Source organism: Apus apus, chromosome 27 (genome assembly GCF_020740795.1).
Source record: "Apus apus isolate bApuApu2 chromosome 27, bApuApu2.pri.cur, whole genome shotgun sequence".
In the NCBI taxonomy this organism is placed as follows: Eukaryota; Metazoa; Chordata; class Aves; order Apodiformes; family Apodidae; genus Apus; species Apus apus.
In genome coordinates, this window is record NC_067308.1 from 1,828,659 (window position 1) to 1,846,124 (window position 17,466).

At 65.0% G+C, this 17,466-nt stretch overlaps 3 protein-coding genes across 4 annotated transcripts; 1 reads left to right on the forward strand and 2 right to left on the reverse strand.

Annotated features, from left to right (window-relative positions):
- Nucleotides 1-171: 171 nt before the first annotated feature.
- On the reverse strand, nt 172-7,996 carry THBS3 (thrombospondin 3). The gene is made up of 23 exons (XM_051641337.1): nt 7,512-7,996; nt 6,375-6,581; nt 5,954-6,210; nt 5,751-5,853; nt 5,470-5,496; nt 5,080-5,162; nt 4,927-4,978; nt 4,699-4,847; nt 4,362-4,502; nt 4,099-4,176; nt 3,864-4,016; nt 3,635-3,745; nt 3,415-3,522; nt 3,037-3,196; nt 2,822-2,940; nt 2,632-2,684; nt 2,275-2,468; nt 2,020-2,198; nt 1,864-1,912; nt 1,506-1,702; nt 1,258-1,430; nt 536-675; nt 172-323 (listed from the first exon to the last, which is right to left on the reverse strand). The coding sequence occupies exons 1-23, from the start codon at nt 7,606-7,608 to the stop codon at nt 265-267; spliced, it is 2,889 nt and encodes a 962-aa protein (XP_051497297.1). The 5' UTR covers nt 7,609-7,996; the 3' UTR covers nt 172-264.
- A 1,017-nt stretch (nt 7,997-9,013) lies between these two features.
- Nucleotides 9,014-11,808, forward strand: MTX1 (metaxin 1). Of its 2 annotated transcripts, none has more exons than XM_051641347.1 (8): nt 9,014-9,125; nt 9,251-9,320; nt 9,766-9,845; nt 9,992-10,084; nt 10,446-10,628; nt 10,813-10,889; nt 11,150-11,304; nt 11,387-11,808. In XM_051641347.1, exons 1-8 carry the CDS (start codon nt 9,045-9,047, stop codon nt 11,611-11,613), a joined length of 966 nt encoding a protein of 321 aa, XP_051497307.1. In that variant the 5' UTR covers nt 9,014-9,044; the 3' UTR covers nt 11,614-11,808. The 2 variants fall into 2 exon arrangements, with proteins under 2 accessions (XP_051497307.1, XP_051497308.1); XM_051641348.1 differs by having other exon boundaries at nt 10,560-10,628.
- A 1,726-nt stretch (nt 11,809-13,534) lies between these two features.
- LOC127394976 (lysosomal acid glucosylceramidase-like) lies at nt 13,535-16,131 on the reverse strand. Its single transcript, XM_051641335.1, has 10 exons — nt 16,047-16,131; nt 15,704-15,895; nt 15,472-15,618; nt 15,160-15,293; nt 14,826-14,998; nt 14,493-14,730; nt 14,180-14,404; nt 13,936-14,099; nt 13,722-13,847; nt 13,535-13,643 (listed from the first exon to the last, which is right to left on the reverse strand). The coding sequence occupies exons 1-10, from the start codon at nt 16,117-16,119 to the stop codon at nt 13,535-13,537; spliced, it is 1,581 nt and encodes a 526-aa protein (XP_051497295.1). The 5' UTR covers nt 16,120-16,131.
- Between the last annotated feature and the right edge of the window lie 1,335 nt (nt 16,132-17,466).

Below are 17,466 nucleotides of genomic sequence, written 5' to 3' on the forward strand. Positions count from 1 at the left end.
GGCCCGGTGACCGCTCGGGACACCGGGGCGCCCCCAAGAAGAGGAAGCCCAGGCTAGAAAACACTCAAAACTTTATGGCCAGAGTCCGGGCAGGGACCGGGGGGGGCAGCCCCGCACCCGCCGGGCCCCGCTCGCCCCGCTGCCGGCCGCACGCGCCGGTACCGGCCGCGGGGAGCCGGGAGCGGGGCTCGGCGGGAAGGGGCTGATCTGCCCGGAGCGCCCCTGGGTGCTGCCGGCGGGAGGGCCCGGGCTAGGAGAAGCTTCTCACTCGCGTCCCTCCAGAAGAAACCGGCGGAAGGGTTCGAAGTCGGTGGGGATCGTGTCTGCGGGGCGAGAGCGTGGAGGGGGCGTCAGGAGGCGGGGGGGGGCAAGCCCCGGTAAAGCGGGAGAGGCCAGCGCCGAACCCCCCGGGCCAGGACCGACGGACCGGCCCCCGCAGAGAGGGCGAGAGAGATAGATGCTCTATGAACTCTCGACCCCCGGCCCGGTGCGGGGAGGCCCCGGTGTCCCCACGGGGGGAGCGCCCGGTGCTCACCGTTGCAACGGTACTGCAGGTTAGACCAGATGATGTTCTCCTGGGAGAAGCAGAAGACCCCCAGCCGCCCCCCGCGCATGGTGGTGTCGATGATCACCCCGGAGTCGGCAACCAGCCGCGGACCCTCGTACAGCCGCACCCTGCGAGAAGGGAACGGTGGGCGCGGCCGATCAGCGGGGTTCCGGGACCCTCCGGGGCCAGCGCTGGACCACTCGACTCGTGGCTGGGGTGGGAATGGAGACACCGGGCTGGGGCATCCCGCCCCGAGGTGGGATAGGGGCACCGGGCCGGGGCATCCCGCTGGATCCGGACCCCCGGGCTGGGCCCCCCGCGCCGCCCCCGGCCCGGCCCCGCCGCCTTTGTCGGGCGCTTTGCATTTGAAAGGCGCCTGCGGCCGGCGAGGTCGCCATGGCGACGGGACAATGACTGCGGGGGCCCGGCGGGGCGGACGGGGCCGACGGGCTCGGCCCGCCGAGCCCCCCCGCGGCGGCCGCCCCGACGGGATCCTTAAAGGGGAAACGCGCCCGCGGCCCCGCTGGGACAAGGACCCTTCCCCAGGCCGGCATCCTGCCACCCCACCGGGGCAGGAGCTCTCCCGCGGCCAGGATTCCCACACCGCTGTGGTCCCACTGGGGCTGTAAAGCTCCCAGCAGCTAGCATGCTTCCTGTGCGCTGTGGCCAGTGCAGCCCTCCAACCAGCAGGCCCCCAACCAACAGCTCACCTGATGTAGCCCACCTGGGGCCTGTGGGCGAGCTGCCAGCGGTAGGAGGTCTTGTCCCGCCAGCCCACGTTACGAGGGTCCTTCCAGAGCAGGCGGACGTGGTCGGGTGTGTGGCCCGTGTGCCACAGTGCATTGCGCAAGTGCTCCCCAGGGCCAGTCGAGGACTTCACCGCCTGTGGGTGCATGGGGTGTCAGGGGGGGACTGGCTACAGGGCCCTGACCTGGCTCATGGGGCAGCCAATACCCACCTTCAGCTGCAGCCCTGGCTCAGCCACAGCGCGGAAGGGGGTAGCCTGCCAGTAGGTCTGCTCTGTTTGCTTCCACATCACCACGTAGAAGCTGGCACTGTCCTGGTAGCTGAAGATGAAGCCGGCGTAGTCATCATCAGTGATGGTGTTGACGTGAAAGGTGCCCTCGAAGTCCACCCCATTGAAGGCCGTGTAGCCTACAGGTGGGCAAATGCTGCAAGAAGCCCTCTGCCCCAGCCCAGGACCTTACAACCTCCAGTCCACCTTGTGCCTCTCTATGGGGCAAAGACCCATTCCAGACCCCCAGCACAGGGGAGCAGAGAGGCTGTCCCACGGGGTCTGCAGGTGCATCTCTTACCCACAGCCAAGCCTGGGTCACTGTTCATGGTCTGCACAATCTCCATGCCCTGTGAGGGACAGCTGAGTGAAGGGTTTCCCCAGCAGCCCTGGGGACCTCTCAGTCCCCCTCTGCTCACACCCCAGTCCGCAGAAACACAGGGGGCAGCACCCACACCTGGTTGAGGACCACCCAGTTGGGATCGATCTGGGCATCCCCCTCAGGGTCAAGGATGACAGTCTGGTAGGCACGGAAGTCTGTCAGTGTCACCTCGGCACTCTCAGGGCACACATCAAACTGGTCCACCACTGTGTCATTGTCAAAGTCCTCCTCACACACGTCACCCACACCATTCCCTAGGGACACACACCCTGGTCAGTGCTGGGTTAAGCCTGGGGGGGGTCTGCCTCCCCCATCCCACTCCATGCTCACCATCTGAGTCCTTCTGGTTGGGGTTGGGGATGAGGCGGCAGTTGTCAGGGCCAGGTGCCACATAGTCAGGGATGCCATCGTTGTCATCATCATTGTCACAGTCATCCCCCAGCCCATCATTGTCTGAGTCCAACTGGGAGCTATTGGGGATCTCAGCGCAGTTGTCCTTGGTGTCCTGATGCCCATCCCCATCACTGGGAGCAAGAATGGGGTTAGACCAGTGTCATAAAGTGGGGGCCTGACACTACTTCCCCACCCCCACCAACCCCAAAGACCCCATCATCCTCCTTTGCAGGCCCCCGAGCTCTCCCCCAGGCAAAGGATGAGTAGGTGACCCTGCAGCAGCGCAGTTCCCACCTGTCCTCGTTGGTGTCACAGATGTCTCCTACCAGGTCACTGTCCATATCTGTCTGGAGGAGACCAGAGCCAGAGTTCAACAGACACCCTGGGATGAGGCAGCCCAGCCATGCTGCAGGAGGTCCTCCCACCCCCTGCTGGCAGGGTCCTGTCCCACTGGATCCCTGCTTCTGCCTGCCCCCAGCCATACCTGAGTGGGGTTGCTCATTTCAGGGCAACTATCACAGGCGTCCCCGACACCATCCTCATCCCGGTCAGTCTGCAGAGGGTTGGGCACCTTGGGGCAGTTATCCAGCATGTTGGGAATCCCTGCAAGGACAGTGCGGGGTGGAGACCCTCACCCCCAGCCTAACATGATGGCATTGACCTCCCCCCCAAAAGCTGGCCAGCCCCAGAGCTGCTCACCATCCCCATCAATGTCATTATCGCAAGCGTCCCCCTCGCCATTGCTGTCTGTGTCCCGCTGGTCATTATTAGGCACATTGGGGCAGTTGTCACATGCATCCCCGAAGGAGTCAGTATCTGAGTTTTGCTGGTCCTTGTTGGGAAAGAGCCGGCAGTTGTCCTGTGGGGAAGAGGAGAGGGACACCCATGCTGTGCTGGCTGGCAGGCAAGAAGCTGCAGTCTCGCATGGGTCGGGGCGGGAGGACATCTCCAGCATGGCACAAGACCATCCAAGAGCCACAGCCAGCTGAACCCAGAAGTATCTTGAGGGCACCAGCATCAAGCCAAAGAGAGAAGCTCTTTGCCCCACATGGCCCCCAGTGCCACAAGCACAGTCACCTCCACGTTCTTGATGCCATCGCCGTCGGCATCATCATCACACTGGTCCCCGATGCCATCATTGTCAGCATCCTCCTGCCCTGAATTCGGTGTCAGGCGGCAGTTGTCCTGGAGTCACAGGCAACATTAATGACTGGGAGGAGATAAGGTCAGAAGCAAAGCCCTGCCCAATTCCCCAACACCGCTGGCATCTCCTGCATGAAGCTCCCCAGGAGCCCACCTGCTTGCAGTGCTTGTTATTGTCGATGCAGGGCAGGGGCTCGTCTGGGTAGCCATCAAGGTCCGTGTCTTGCCCACACACGTTGCCATTGCCAGCCCAGCCCACATTACACTGAAAGAAGAAATCAGGGGCTGGGATGTGGGGAAGGGCCCTAGGAAGACGAGCTGCTACCTCGCTGTCCCCTGGCACCCCCTCCCTCGCTGTCCTCCAGCCCCCATTGCCCACTCACCGCACAGGAAATTTCACCGTTCCTCTCAAACATGCAGAAGCCATTGACATCACAGGGGTTGTTGGTGGGAGTGCTGCAGGACTGCTGCAGGACGCAGCCGGACGTCTGATTCCCCACAAACCCAGACTTGCAGGGACCACACTTATAGGAGCCCTGCAGGAGAGCGGGCAGGGGTGGGACTAGGGAGCAGCACGGCCCTGGGCACTGGGCAGGGGAACACGGCAGCTCTGCTCACCAGCGTGTTGGTGCAGATAGAGTTGGGGTCACAGCCCCCGTTGTTCCCATCATTGCATTCATCAATATCGGTGCAAACCTGCAACCAGCATGGCAGAAACTGTCACCTGTCCCTGCCTGCAGCCACAGCCAAAGCCGTGCCTGTGTCCGGGCCAGGAAAGCTGCTCTGTGCTGGCAGGCACAGTGTCCCCCCACCTGTCCCCACAGCTCAGCAGCCTGGAGCACCCACAGGGACCTGGCTGAATCCCACGGCACTGCACCCACCTGCTTGCTGGCCCTGGCGTAGTCAGCCCCGACGCCAGAGACAGTGTTGCCCCGATAGCCACGGGGACAGGGCTCGCAGCGAAAGCCAGGGGCTGTGTTGATGCACTTGGAGCCAGGGAAGCAAGGGTTGGCATGAGAGCACTGAGGCACAGGGAGAGAGACAAGCTTCACCCCTGGGAACAGCACCCACAGCAGGGCACCCACTGACCCAGGGCAGCCCAGCAGGGCCATTCTCCGGCTCAAAGTCACATACGGAGAGGAGAAGTATCTGCCCGTGCTGCTCTGGCAGTGCTGGTGCTCAGATGTCACCTGCTGACCCCTCCAGGACTGTGCCCACCTCATCAATGTCAGCGCAGTATGTGCCATTGCCCTCCAGCCCAGGTGGGCAGGGCCCACAGCGGTACCCAGGGTACTCGTACGTCTCCATGCAGTCCACGCCTCTGAAGCAGGGGTTGGGGTTGCAACGCGAACGGTGCTCATGGAAGCCTGAGAAGGGACAAGCAGGGCGTGAGACAGGGTGGACCTCAGCCCCCTGAGGTGGGAGCAGAGCCTCACCAGCACTCACCGCAGACCTGGCACTCCATGATGGTGTTGCGGATCAGAGACATCTCTTTCGTCTACAAGGCAGCAGGGCATGGAGCATCAGGGGGATGCAGTTGGCACCCTGCTCTGGGGCAAATCCAGCACAGCGAGAGCTGCCATTGCCCCACCACCTCACCTGGTCCCTAATGTCTTCCCGCAGCTCGGTTAGGATCCGGTTGAAGAGGGTTAGCTGCGTGACCAGCGCCTTGGTCTGCTCACCTGCCAGGGCAGAAAGGACAAGGTCAGCCCTAGGGCAGATGCATCTTCCCAGGGCTGTGGACCACTCTGCCCCCTGGCACCAAACCAGAAGGACAACACAGACGATAGCCCTTCCTCTTCCTCCCTGGTCCACACAGGACCCTTTCCCCCATGGCACATCCCATGCCATTGTATCAGCCCTCTCCAGGGGACACTGCAGGCACTCAGGGCACTGGGATAGGCTGCGGAGGGTTCTCCACCTCTGTGGAGCCCCAAACACTGCCATGGCCCTCCCACAGGGGACAAGTGGAGCAGAGCAGGAACTTACCCAGGATGGAGGCCAGCACGTTTGTCACTGCAAAGAGAGAGTGAGATTACCAAATGCTGCCCCCAAAGCCCAGCAGTGTCACCTTGCACATCTGCTCCTGGTCAGTACACGCAGAGCACAGGAGCTTCTACCCTCACAGTGATGCTGGACTGGGAGAGGCAGGAGCACCCCTCTGTGTGACATGCTGTCCCCTCCCACCTCCCAGTGCCACAGCATGCAGCACAGTGAGTGATCCCGTAAGCCCCACGCGCTGTCCCTGCTTAGTGCAGATGTGCCATTACCTGCACTGTGAATGGATTCATCTCCTTGGAAAGGGCACTCACTCAAGGCCCCAACACGGCTCATGGACCCTCCCAGGATGAGCTTCATCGACTCCACAAACCCCTGATGTACAAGAGGAGACGCAGTCATCCGTGGGGGGCTCTGCCTGTCCCTGAAGGCATGGGAGGGGTGTCTCAGCCCCCCTGGGGGTCCCAGCACTCACCTGCATCCTCTGGTAGGCCTTCTGCCCTGTGCGCACCTCAATGGACTCCACCTCAGCCAGTGGGATCTCAGACAGCTCAGGCAGCCCCACACTGGAGTCCACCTGCTTGCAGTCCACATAGAGCTCCACGCTCAGCATGTCCCCGCGCAGCCCGCTCAGGCGCACAATGACATTGTGGCTCTGCCCGTCTGCCACCGGCGCATGCTGCAGGTTGACCGAGTGCAGCTTGTTGTCTTCACGCAGGTACCGCACCAGGACTGTGGAGGAGCAGGAAGAGGCTGTCAGCTCTGCCCCCGCTGCCTGCCTGCAGCCCCCCTGGACCAGCATCTCACCCCAGTGGGCCCCATGGATGGCAGGATCTCAGTCCCCGTTTCTCTCTGAGAGATCAGGACCAACATGTCCCCATGCAGCAGGCACCCACCTTTGTTGATTTTCCCCACCACGGAGACCTCCAGCCACCTCGTGTTGTCTTTCTTGGAGTAGAGGCCGAAGAGGGTCCCCCCCTGCTTGGGGGGCAGGCGGAAGGTGGAGAGGAGATATACGTCGTTGATCGTCAGGAGCTCCATCCGGATCTTGTGTGTTATGCTGGCCATCTGCCGGGCCTCGCTCACCATCAGCAGGTCGATGACTGGGGGGCCAAGCACGGGGGTCATTTCCCAACCGGCAGCCACAGCTCCGGCTGCAGAAGCACGGGGTCCCTGGACCGCCGGGACACGGGGGGGGCCGGGGAAGCCCCGGGGGCCGCGGGCCCCGCCCAGCCCCGGTCCCGCGCGGTGGCGCTCTAGGACCGCCGGGGGGTCCCGCAGAGCCCCCGCGGTCCCGGCGGGGACCCGGCCCCCGCTCCGCCGCCGGGGCTTCCCCGCGGGGGGGCTCCAGCGCCCGCCGGCCCGCGCGCCCTGCATACGGGGAGCGGCAGGGCTGGGCGAACCGACCGGCACCGCGGGACCGCGGAGCGGGAACGCAGCTCGCGTGGAGCTGTGGGGGCAGCGCGGAACCCTCCCGGCACTGGCCCCGGCGGACAGAACGGAGCAGCTACCACAGTCAAAGGCGCAGCGGGACCGGGAGCGCCTGGAGGGACGGCACCGGTGCGGGGCGGCTCGGGGAAGCACGGAGAGCCCGATCCCATCGCCGCAACGGGCACACCGGGAGGAGCGCTAACCCCAGGGCAAGCCCCAGCCGCGCACCGCGGCCCCGGGAGCCCTCCCGCCTCCCGAGCAGCAGTCGGGACCGGCGTCCAAGCGGGACCGGCGGCTCCGTGCCCCAAGCTGCTCCCGGGCAGAGCCAGCCTTGGGGTGCCGGGGGCCGCCCCGAGCTCCGGGGATGAATGACCCTCTGTCCCCCGCTGTCCGCAGCCCGGCTGCCAGACCTCCCAAGGCGAGCAGAGCCGCTGTCAGCGGCCACGGGCCAGGGAGAAGGACCGGGAAGAGGGCCCGACGGTCCCCGCTGGCGGCAGCGGGGTCAGGGGGGCTCCAGCCGCTGCCCCTCGTCTGGCAGCGGGCCGGGCACCCCGTCGGGTGTTCCCGTCGCCCCGGGGCCCGGCCTCAGACACCCTCCTTACCTTGCAGCCCCGGGCGAGCCGCGCCGGCGGCGCCCAGCAGGAGCAGCGCCAGGACCGCGCCGAGCGCCGGGCCTCCCGCGGCCGCCGGTGCCCCCATGCCGCCGGTGCCGCCGGTACGAGCGGAGCGCGGCGGGGCGGGGTGGCGAGAGCGGGGAGGGGCCGGAGCTGCCGGCGAGGAGGAAACAAAGAGCCGTCAATCACGGACGCGCATCCCGGGGACCCCGGCCGGTGCCTGGCCGCAGCGGCTCGGCCCTGGCCCCAGCCTCAGTCCCGCCAGCGGGGCGGGAGGCGGTGCACCGGTCCCGGGGCTGTGGGCGACCCACGGGCAGCCCAGCGTTGCCCGCCCCTGGCTCAGCTCCCGCTCACAGAAATTGAGTGTGGCAGGAGCCGGTTCACCGGCAGGTCAGGCAGTCTGGGGCCGCCTTCCCGCGAGCCAGAGCCGCCCCAGCAGCACCGGAGCATCCCAAGCCCGGGAGAGCCGGGGATATCGCCGGTGCCAGCCTCCAGGCCGGGCGGTGCTCTCCGGGCAGGCGGAGCCCCCAGGCCTGGCGGGAGGGGAGCGAGCGGAGCCAGCCCCCGCCTGGAGAGCGCCGGGACCCGGCCCAAGCCCCGGAGCCACACCATGAGCTCATCCCGGCAGCTCTTGCCTCTCCACCCCGGGCTGCGGGGAGGGGGAGCGGGGGCGTCTGGGGAGCCTTCGCCATGGCTTCGAGGGGGTGGCAGCAGCGCGGTGCCCCGCGGGCAGCCCCGGGGTCGGGCCGTGCTACCAGAGCCCTCCCGGGGTGCTGGGGTCGACCGAGCCGCTCTCGATGAGCACCGGCCAAGGCGGGCGGGCGGCCCGCAGAGCCCCGCTCGTGTTTACTCCTGTTTCCCCCTGGTTGCATAACAACGGGCCGGGGCCGCCTCAGCCCCGCGCCAGCAGCTCGGGACATATCAGCGGCCCGGGGGAACGGCGGGTGTGTGTGGGAGGCTCCCTCCCTCCGCTGCTTGCGGACTCCAAAACCCTGTTTCCTTTCCATGAAAAGGTGCGGAGCAGTGTGGAACAGTGCGGTGCGGCATAGTACTGTGCGGACGGAGCGGTGCAGGGCAATGGGATGCGGTGCGGGACGAAGCGGTGAAGGGCAGTAGGACGTGGTGCGGGATGGCGCGGGGCAGTGGTGCGAGACGGAGCGGTGAAGGGCAGTGGGATGCAATGCGGAATGGTGCGGGACGGAGCGGGGCAGCTGGACGCGGTGAGAGGCAGGGGGATGTGGTGCGGGACGGAACACTGCGGGGCAGTAGAACGCAGTGCGGGACTGAGGCTGCCGGCCTTAGGCACCCGGCAGGCGCAGCAAGCCCCGTCCCGAGACCCCGCTCCGCTCCGCCGCGCTCCAGCCCGGGCCGGTGCCGCCGGTGCCGCCGGTGCCGCCGGTGCCGCCGGTGCCGCCGGTGCCGCCGGTGCCGCCGGTGCCGCCGGTGCCGCCGGTGCCGCCGGTGCCGCCCCGCGGTGGGGGCGGGCGGGGCCGCCCGTGTAGTTCCGGGTCGGGCGGGAAGATGGCGGCGCCCATGGAGCTGTTCTGCTGGGCCGGGGGCTGGGGGCTGCCCTCGGTGGACCCTGACTGCCTGGCCGTGCTGGTGAGCGGGGCCGGGGGCGTCGGGGCCGGGTCGGGCCAGGCCAGGCCGGGGTCCTGCCGGAGCGGGGGTCCCGGTGGGCCCAGCAGGTCCAGCCCCCTTCCACACGCTCCCCCCTTCCCTTGCAGACTTACGCGCGGTTCACCGGGGCGCCGCTGAAGGTGCACCGGGTCACCAGCCCCTGGCGGAGCCCCTCCGGTAAGGGCCCCCTCGGAGCTACCGGCACCGGCGGGACTACCCATCCTCCACGCTGGCACCCTCAGCCCCACGGCACGCCCTGCCCCACTGCAACCCCTGCCCCATGCATTGCACCCCCCTCCCCGATTGCACCCCCCTCCCCGATTGCACCCCCTCCCCATGGCACCCCCTCCCCATGGCACCCCCTCCCCATGGCACCCCCCATGTCCCAGCTCGTTCCCTGGATCCCATCACACGCCACTTTCATCCTCTCACCCCCAGCTCTTGCATCATTGTGCCCCGCTGCCCCACCTTGCGTGCCCCCCCACCCTGCCACATGTACCCCTCCCTCTGCCCCCTCACCCCAGCCTGGGGGCCGTCACCATGGCACAGCCCCCCACATCCCTTACTCACAGCAGGGGGCAGCCTGGGCACCCCCCTGCAGTCACCCCTTCCCTGCCCACAGGGCGCCTGCCGGCGCTGAAGACGCGGGATGAGGGCACCATCTCCAAACCACAGCAGATCATAACTCACCTCAGGAAGCAGGTAGGGGGGGATGGGGGGTATCCTCCATCTGGGCAGGGGGGATGGAGGGCGCTGCATTCCCCTGGGAAGGGTGGGCTGGGCTTTGCCCGCAAGGCACAGGGTTTGCCGTGTCCCCGCCGGCTGCAGCCATGGCCTTGGCTCTGCAGAAGTACAACGCTGACTACGACCTCTCAGCCACGCAAGGGGCCGACTCACTGGCCTTTGTGTCCCTGCTGGAGGAGAAACTGCTGCCTGTGTTGGTGAGTGGAAATGTCCCAGGGGGATCATGGGAGAGGTCATCTCACCACGGATGGGATCTGCTCTCTGGCGTGATACTAGTGGGCTCAGATGTGTGCCCACCAGGCAGGAGAATGCTGCAAGCAGCAAAATCCTGGGGGCTTGGGGCACTGGTAGCAGGGATCAGGGGGCCAGAGGTCTTGCGTGACAGCAGGGGGTTGTGCAGCCTGGGCTGAGGTCTGGCCTTGATTGTGATGCTCCCTCAGCCCCTCATAGTCACTGGGGCAACTGGTCCCATGCTGGGCATGGGGTCTCCAGCACTGCCAGAGTCTGCGCTGGCCCCAGCCCCACCATCGCCCAGGCACAGGTTGTCCTCTGCTGCAGATCCACACCTTTTGGGTGGACACAAAGAACTACGTGGAGCACACACGGAAATGGTACGCGGAAACCATTCCCTTCCCCCTGAACTTCTTCCTGCCCAACTGCATGCACAAGCAGCACCTGGAACGGCTGCAGCTCATGTGGGGAGACAGCTACATGGAGGATGAGGAGAAGCTGGAGAAGGAGGTGAGAGGAGGCAATCTGGGCACAGTGTGTCCTTTAGAGGGTGCCCAGTGGGATCCATGCAAGGCCAAAATCTTCACAGCAGTCCAGGATTCACTCTGGCTCGACACCCCCTTCCCACTCCACATAGCACTGAGGTCTGCCATGTGGGCCGGGTGGGTGACAGCCCTCTGTCCTCCTTCTCCAGCTCTACCGGGATGCTCGGGAATGCCTGACACTCCTGTCCCAGCGCCTTGGCTCCCAGAAGTTTTTCTTCGGTGACTCGTAGGTGGCTATAGGGGGCAGGAGCTTCAGGGCCCGAGAGCCCCTTGCACCCAGGCAGGACCGAGACCCTACGTCTTGCTGCCCAGCCATGGGACAGGATCATCCTGCTCCCCTTGCTCTCACTTCAGGGGCTGGAAGCAGAGAGCCCTCCCAAGGAGCCACTGGAGTGCAAGGGGCTGTGGGTGGCTGATGTGTCTGATTGGCTTTGGGTGGGAATGGAGGGAGGGATGGTAGCACAGTGGCAGGTCTCTGTGCTCCAGGCCGGCCTCCCTCGACGCCTTCGTCTTCAGCCGCCTGGCGCCGCTCCTGAAGGCAAAGCTGCCCAACGGGAAACTGCAGCAGCACCTGAAGTCCCTACAGAACCTGTGCAACTACTGCACTTCCATCCTCAGCCTCTACTTCCCCTGGGATGGAGGTGAGATGTGTTCCCTCCCGCTTGGCCAGGGGGGCTCAGGATGACCCATCCCCTCCTCACACCCCGGCTCTGCCCCCCCTAGGTGAGCCCCTGGCCAGTGCCCCGCGGGCTGCAGGTGCCGACGGAGGTGAGACAGAGGAGGACCCCCACAAATGGCGCAGCCAGCTGCTGTCGGTGCTGGTGGGGCTGGCGGCCATGCTGGGCTACGCCTTCCTGAGTGGCATCGTGTCCATCCAGCGCGGCAGCGCAGGGCCGGCTGGCCGCCAGCCCATCACCCTAGAGGAGGAGGAAGAGGAGGAGGAGGAGTGAGGAAGACCTGCTTGGTTGTTTCTCGTCCAGTCCCTGGAACTGACTTTTTACACTGGGAGCAGTGGGCAGGCTCCCACTGGGAGCCTGGCGGTGTTACTCCCTGTGGGTGCCCTACTCTACGTCCTGCTGGGACTGTCCATGGCCGTGTTCATGGGGAGCACACCTGCCATGACAATAAACCCCCCCATCTCTCTACCTGCACCCTCTTGTCCTCCCAGCAAGCTTAGTGCCCTTCCCAGTGTCCCAAGTTGCACAGGCTGGAGTGGGCACCAATGCACTGCCCCGATGCCTGCCCCAGTACCACAACATCCTTCCTGCAGCTCTGCCCTCGTCCCTAGCCTTGGGGCTCTCTGAGGATGAGAAGACCTGTGGTCTTTAGGTTCCTACAACTTCTGTGGCTGTCTCAGCAGCATCCTCCAGCCTTTCTCTGGCAGTTGTGGGGCTGAGCCCTCTGCCACAGCATCCCTGACCTCTGGCTGCTGGGCAGAGCAGTGGGTCCCATGGGGATGGTCCTCCTGGCCAAGCTGCTTCTAGCTTGGCTTCCCCAAGAGCCAGGACACAGCTGGGACATGGTCCCAGCCCAGCTGCCTGCTGCAGCAGGCTCCAGGGAGGCTCAGCTCCTTGGCAGGATGTGACCAGGGCTGGAGGACACAAGCTCCCTGCTGCCAGAAAGAGGCTGGGGCCCAGTTCCTGGCGCTGGCTGCTGCTGCAGCCGGGATCCCTCCAGCACTGACAGCCCAGTGCATTTCTCATCCCTGCCAATAGTGGGGAGTTCCTTGCCACTGGCACTGCCAAAAGCACATCCTGTGGTCAGAGTGGCTCTAGGGGCTGCAGAGGGGGGCTGGGAGTGGCTGTCCTGGCATTGGGAGCCCCAGCAGTGCCACAGTGCTCCCTTGGGACACCCCATGTGGGGCTGGGCCCCAGGACTGGCCACGCTGCTGCGGTTTCCTCTGGCCGGGGCTGGTTTAGACGCGCGCAAACGGAAAAGTGGCACCTGGCCAGGCCGGCTGGTGTGCTGGGACACACAGCCCCCTTGTTCAGCTGCCACGGCCACCAGCGTCCTGAGACCACTGCTGCGGGGTGCCCCTTGGGTGCTGGCTGTGCCTGGTGGCCCTGGGCTGGTTTCTTGGGACACGGCACGTGTCCCTGCAGGGGTGCAATGGGCACGTGCCGGGCATGGAGCCGCAGTGCTGTTGCCGCTGTGCCGGGGCCGGCTGTGGAGCCTCCCCCACACTGGCCCGGTTCAAGGGGCCCCACTGGGAGGGGGATGACTCAGTGCAGCCCCCCCCCCCCCCCCATGCCCACTCCCCCATAACGTCACTCGGGAAGTATGTGCCCAATGCTCCCGGATCCCATTAGCTGGGGGGGTGCTGATGGGGGTGCTCTGGCGGGAGAAACCACAGCACGCAGCCGTCAGCCCCAGCCAGGAGGAGAAGCTGGAGCTGCTACCAGGGGCCTTGTGCTACATCCTGGCTGTAGGTCCAGGCTGCTGCTGGGCCCAGGTCCCTGCCCTTCCCAGGGGATGCTGCAGTGAGCAGAGGGGTGGGAGATGCCTTCCCTCCGGATGGTGGCTCCCTGTGGCACAGACCTTGTCCCCAGTAGGATGCCTCAGGGAGAGGTGGGATGGAGCCCACATGGTTCAGCAGGTACCTCCAGCCCCAAACCTTCCTCTTCTGGCTCCTGCCATGGTCCTGCCCACTGAGTGAGGGACGGCAGCCGGTGCACAGCAAGGTTGTAGAAAACCTGTTTATTTTATGAAAACATAAAGTCTAGAAAAGAGCTGGAGTTGCAGGCCTTGGATCAAACAGGTCCCCTGGGGTGTTGCGGAGCTGTGCCACAGCCCCAGCCATGGGGGTTCATCCCCCAGCCCTCCTCCAGCACCGCACACCCAGTGCCAGTACTGGTCAGAGTTGTGGCCGTGCTAGGCTGGCTGGTTCCACAGGAACGTCTGGATGGAGTCACCAGGAGCTGTGGCCTCAATGAAGCCAACCCGTGGGTCAGAGATCCCGAAGGACACATCCATGGGTGAGCTGTGGGGATGTGAGAGGGGATGCAGGTTAGAGGGGACAGCTGGGCTTCCAGCCAGGGTAAGGGGCCAAGCCACTCACTGGTTCAGGACCACCAGGACGATGGCGCCGTCAGGGCGCAGGAAAGCTGAGTGCTCCAGGTTGCACTGGCGGCACTTCTTGGAGACAGCAAGTCCCACGCGCTGTGAGCCCTCGGGGATGAACTTGCTGCAGGGACAAGCAGGACTTGAGTGTGGTGCCTGGGACAGGCCTGGAGCCAGCAGCCCCTTGCAGACCCCTCTGGGCCCTGACCCACCTGAAGTGCCCCATGTGGTAGAACATGGGCTGCTTGTAGAAGATGTCCTTACTGCTGTCCACGATGATGGGGCTGTCCACGTAGTTCTTGCTCCAGTTGGGGCCCCCCTCCATATCCAGGGCCAGGTTCCAGTCAGTCCAGCCCGTCACGTAGTTGTTGAGGTTCTGTGGGGCAGGTGGTGGCACTGAGCTGCAGGTGTGTGCAGGGTGTGGCTGGCCCATCTGCAGTCCCCACCAAGCCCTACCGACAGGATGCTGTGGCTGTACTTGCTCCCACGGTCCCAGCCACCCAGCACCACCCTGGGCTCCCAGAAGTAGGAGCCAGTGGAGGCTTCCGTGGAGAGGAGGAAATAGTCTGGGAAGAGGTGATGGGTGATGGAGAGTGTGAGGTCGATGGGTGCCAGGAAGTCCAGGTACCAGTGGATGCCAATGCCGCTGATGTAGCTGGAGGCCACAGGGTCTTTGAGAACCTGCAAGAGAAAGGAGTCACTGCCCACACAAGAGTCCAGGGCTGGGCAGAGTCACCATGGGGCTGGGAGAGCTGCCATGGGTACTCACCACCTGGGCCCAGTAGGGCAGCATCACCCTCTGGTCATCCAGGATGATGAGCTGGACATTGTGGTGGGAGCTGTTGGCCAGTGCAGGGCCCAGGTCCTGTGCGATGAAGTCCCTTTGGTGCTCAGGGGAGAAGCCCAGGCACTGGAAGGGGTAGAAGATGATCTCACCAGCCGTGGGCTCATTCCCTGCTGTCACTGCCCAGAAGGTCAGGTTGTATTTGGCATATTCGTCCAGGAACCTGGGAGCAGGGCAGAGCATGAGCGGCTCCATTGTGTCAGTACCAGCCCTGGGCACAGTGACCCTGGTGCCCACCACGCTGCCACAGCCCCTCACCGGATGAAGTACTTGGCCCAGGCCTGGTGGTACTTGTCCCCAGGGCTGCCCTTCAGTGTTCCCCTCCCTGTCATTGCACCATTCGTTTTCATCCAGACTGGGGAGGTCCAGGGGCTGGCGTACAGTGACACTGGCCGCTTGGCCATTGCCTGGGCTGCCTGGAGTATGGGGATCTGGGGAGAAGCAGGATGGCAGTGAGCTCTCCAGGTCTGCCCCAGCACTGGCGTCACATGCAGCAGGACAAATCCTCACCCACCTCATCACTGGGAAGGTGCTCCCCTTCCCCATCCCATCGCATCCCACCCAGGTTGCAGCCCTAACACCTCTGGCTCACCTTCATCCTTGTGTCCTCCTTGGTCAGGTTGAAGTGCTTCATCTCAAAGTCCCCCTCCGCATCAGCGTAGGTGTAGAGGCGCACGGAGAAGTCAGTGCTGGCCATGGGGACACGCACAAGGTTGTACTCAATGCCTGGGGAAAGGGTGGGTGGTGATGGGCATCCCTGGGGTGGATTTGGGGTGTACAGCCCTCCCCACCTTCCAGCAGCCTTCTGGCCCCTCAGCACAAGTCTCAGCAGCCAGACCCTGAGCAGGGGGTGCTGGACAGACCAGCCCCAGCACCCAGTGGCATTGCCCTGCCCCAGACTCACCTTCCTCAGAGAAGTAGGAGCGGAGCAGGTTGTTCTGGGCATCCTGGGACAAGGACTGGATGTTGATGGCAGCCGAGTCCGTGACGGAGCCACCAAAGCCTTTCACCTTCTGGTACCGTTGCGCCGTGTCCAGGGTGAGATGGAAATCTGGGGAAGGGACAAGAAGGATCGCAGCTGCCGCACACGGACGGCTCTGCCCCCTGGTGCCATGCAGATGTCCCCGCAGGGGTACCTGGGCTCTGGGCGTTGCGCTGGAAGCTGCCCTGGCTGCGCTCCAGCCGCTTCCCGGCCTTGCTGCTCTCGTACTTGATGTAGGTGCCCGGGGCCGGCAGGACGACGGGGTCCAGCGTGTCGCAGTACGTGGCGCTGCAGACACACACCAGTGAGCCGTGTCCGAAGTCCCTGGCATCGCAGGGATGGCCACCTGCACAGGAGAGACCAGGCTGGCACAGAGGGCTGCAGCAGGAGCTTGGCCCACCCCTTTGACTCGTCATGGACACCGAACCCACAGCTTTGCCACCCCGAACCACTGAGCCCTACAGGCCTCTCCTTGGGAACACTGCACCAGCACTTACCTGCTGCCCGTGATGATGCCTGTGCCAGCAGGAGCCAGCCCAGGATGCTGGCACAGCCCGTGGCGTGTCCCATGGCACCTCCGCTGCAGCGCGGCGGCAAACGCTGGGGCTGGGAGAGGGGCAGCGGTGTCAGCAGCCAGCTCCTCTCACCCCCTCCCAGCCCTGCAGACCCAGGACAGAGACTGCCCCAGCATCACCCTGCCTGAGAGCCTCAAGGAGCACCGGCACCCCCCTGCCACCCTCCCTGCTCCCCATAACCCCAGCCCAGTGCTCACATGCTGCCAGTGCCCACGTACGGCTCTGGCAGTATTCCAGCCAGGGGTGCAACCCCTCAGCCAGGGGTGCAGCCCCCAGCTGTGCTGCCCTGTGCCCACTGGCCAGGTGTTCCCACCACCCACACCAGCAGCTCAGCTCACTCCCATTGCTTCCCTCGCACTCTTTCTCCCTGATCATCCTGCAGCTGTGCCATGCCATGTCATGCCATGCTGTGCCACTCCACATGACCCCGGTGGGTCCCAAGCTGTGGCTGGGAGCAAACAACTCCACACTCCCAAGCCCTTGAGGACAGTGGGCAGGAGCAGTTTGGGGTCCAATCCGGGGCACAGAAGGGTCCCCCCTGCTCCCAACCTGCCCCATCCCACCCCTGATGCTGAGCAAGGAGCTCCTTGACAAAGGCATGGGAGGAGCCACCTCCAACCTCAGGACCCAGGTGACAGGCTGCTGCCCCTGGGCAGGGGGAGGCAGGGTGGAACCGAGCCAGCTCACTGCTCCCAATGGGACCAGGCAGGTGATCCCACACCCATCACCTCCTGCTCTCTGCTTCAGGACAATGCCCAGCCCACACCTTGGCCCTGGCCTCAGCAGGGTCCCACTGTCCAAGGCCATCCCCATCCCCACAGAGGGACTGCTCCAGAGCTGGGGTACTCACAGAAAACTCTCTCGCTGTGTCTCCACTGGGAGTGGGGCAGTGGGTGCAGGATCTTCTTGCTGGCACAGCAAGGTAGGAGGTGACGGTGTCTGGTGGAGCAGGAAAGGTGAGTTGGGAGAGGACAGCTCATGGGACTCTGCATTTGCAGAGGAGCCCGGGGATGATTATGCAATCTCATTTCAATGAGAACTTTCAACACCCACCATAGCATTTGCAAAGTTCACCTGAAACCCATACCAGTGTTTGGGGGGGGGGGCTGGGGGGCAGGATGCCCACCAGCCCCCCAGGTGCCTCCATCACCTCCAGCAAGACCCCCCGGCACTGACCTCCCCCAGCCCCAGGCTCCCCACCCACAGAGCACCCCGAAAGCAACCTTGTCCCCCAGGACACCCTCATGCAGGGGCAGGGCTGGCCATGCCCACCCAAGTGTCCCTGCTGGGGTCCTGTGGCCTCCCAGCAATGCTGATTTGGCATGGCAAGAGCCACCTGCAC

Excerpts from the sequence above, each read along its gene's own strand:
- THBS3 (XM_051641337.1), bottom strand. The coding sequence starts at position 7,608 with ATGGGGGCACCGGCGGCCGCGGGAGGCCCGGCGCTCGGCGCGGTCCTG. Across the intron at positions 4,979-5,079 it reads GGGAAGACATTAGGGACCAG|ACGAAAGAGATGTCTCTGAT; the intron begins GTGAGGTGGTGG and ends GCTGCCTTGTAG. Across the intron at positions 2,685-2,821 it reads AAATGAGCAACCCCACTCAG|ACAGATATGGACAGTGACCT; the intron begins GTATGGCTGGGG and ends GGTCTCCTCCAG.
- MTX1 (XM_051641347.1), top strand. The coding sequence starts at position 9,045 with ATGGCGGCGCCCATGGAGCTGTTCTGCTGGGCCGGGGGCTGGGGGCTG. Across the intron at positions 10,629-10,812 it reads AGGAGAAGCTGGAGAAGGAG|CTCTACCGGGATGCTCGGGA; the intron begins GTGAGAGGAGGC and ends CTCCTTCTCCAG. Across the intron at positions 10,890-11,149 it reads AAGTTTTTCTTCGGTGACTC|GCCGGCCTCCCTCGACGCCT; the intron begins GTAGGTGGCTAT and ends TCTGTGCTCCAG.
- LOC127394976 (XM_051641335.1), bottom strand. The coding sequence starts at position 16,119 with ATGGGACACGCCACGGGCTGTGCCAGCATCCTGGGCTGGCTCCTGCTG. Across the intron at positions 14,100-14,179 it reads ACAGCCACAGCATCCTGTCG|AACCTCAACAACTACGTGAC; the intron begins GTAGGGCTTGGT and ends CCTGCCCCACAG. Across the intron at positions 13,644-13,721 it reads GTCCTGGTGGTCCTGAACCA|CTCACCCATGGATGTGTCCT; the intron begins GTGAGTGGCTTG and ends ACATCCCCACAG.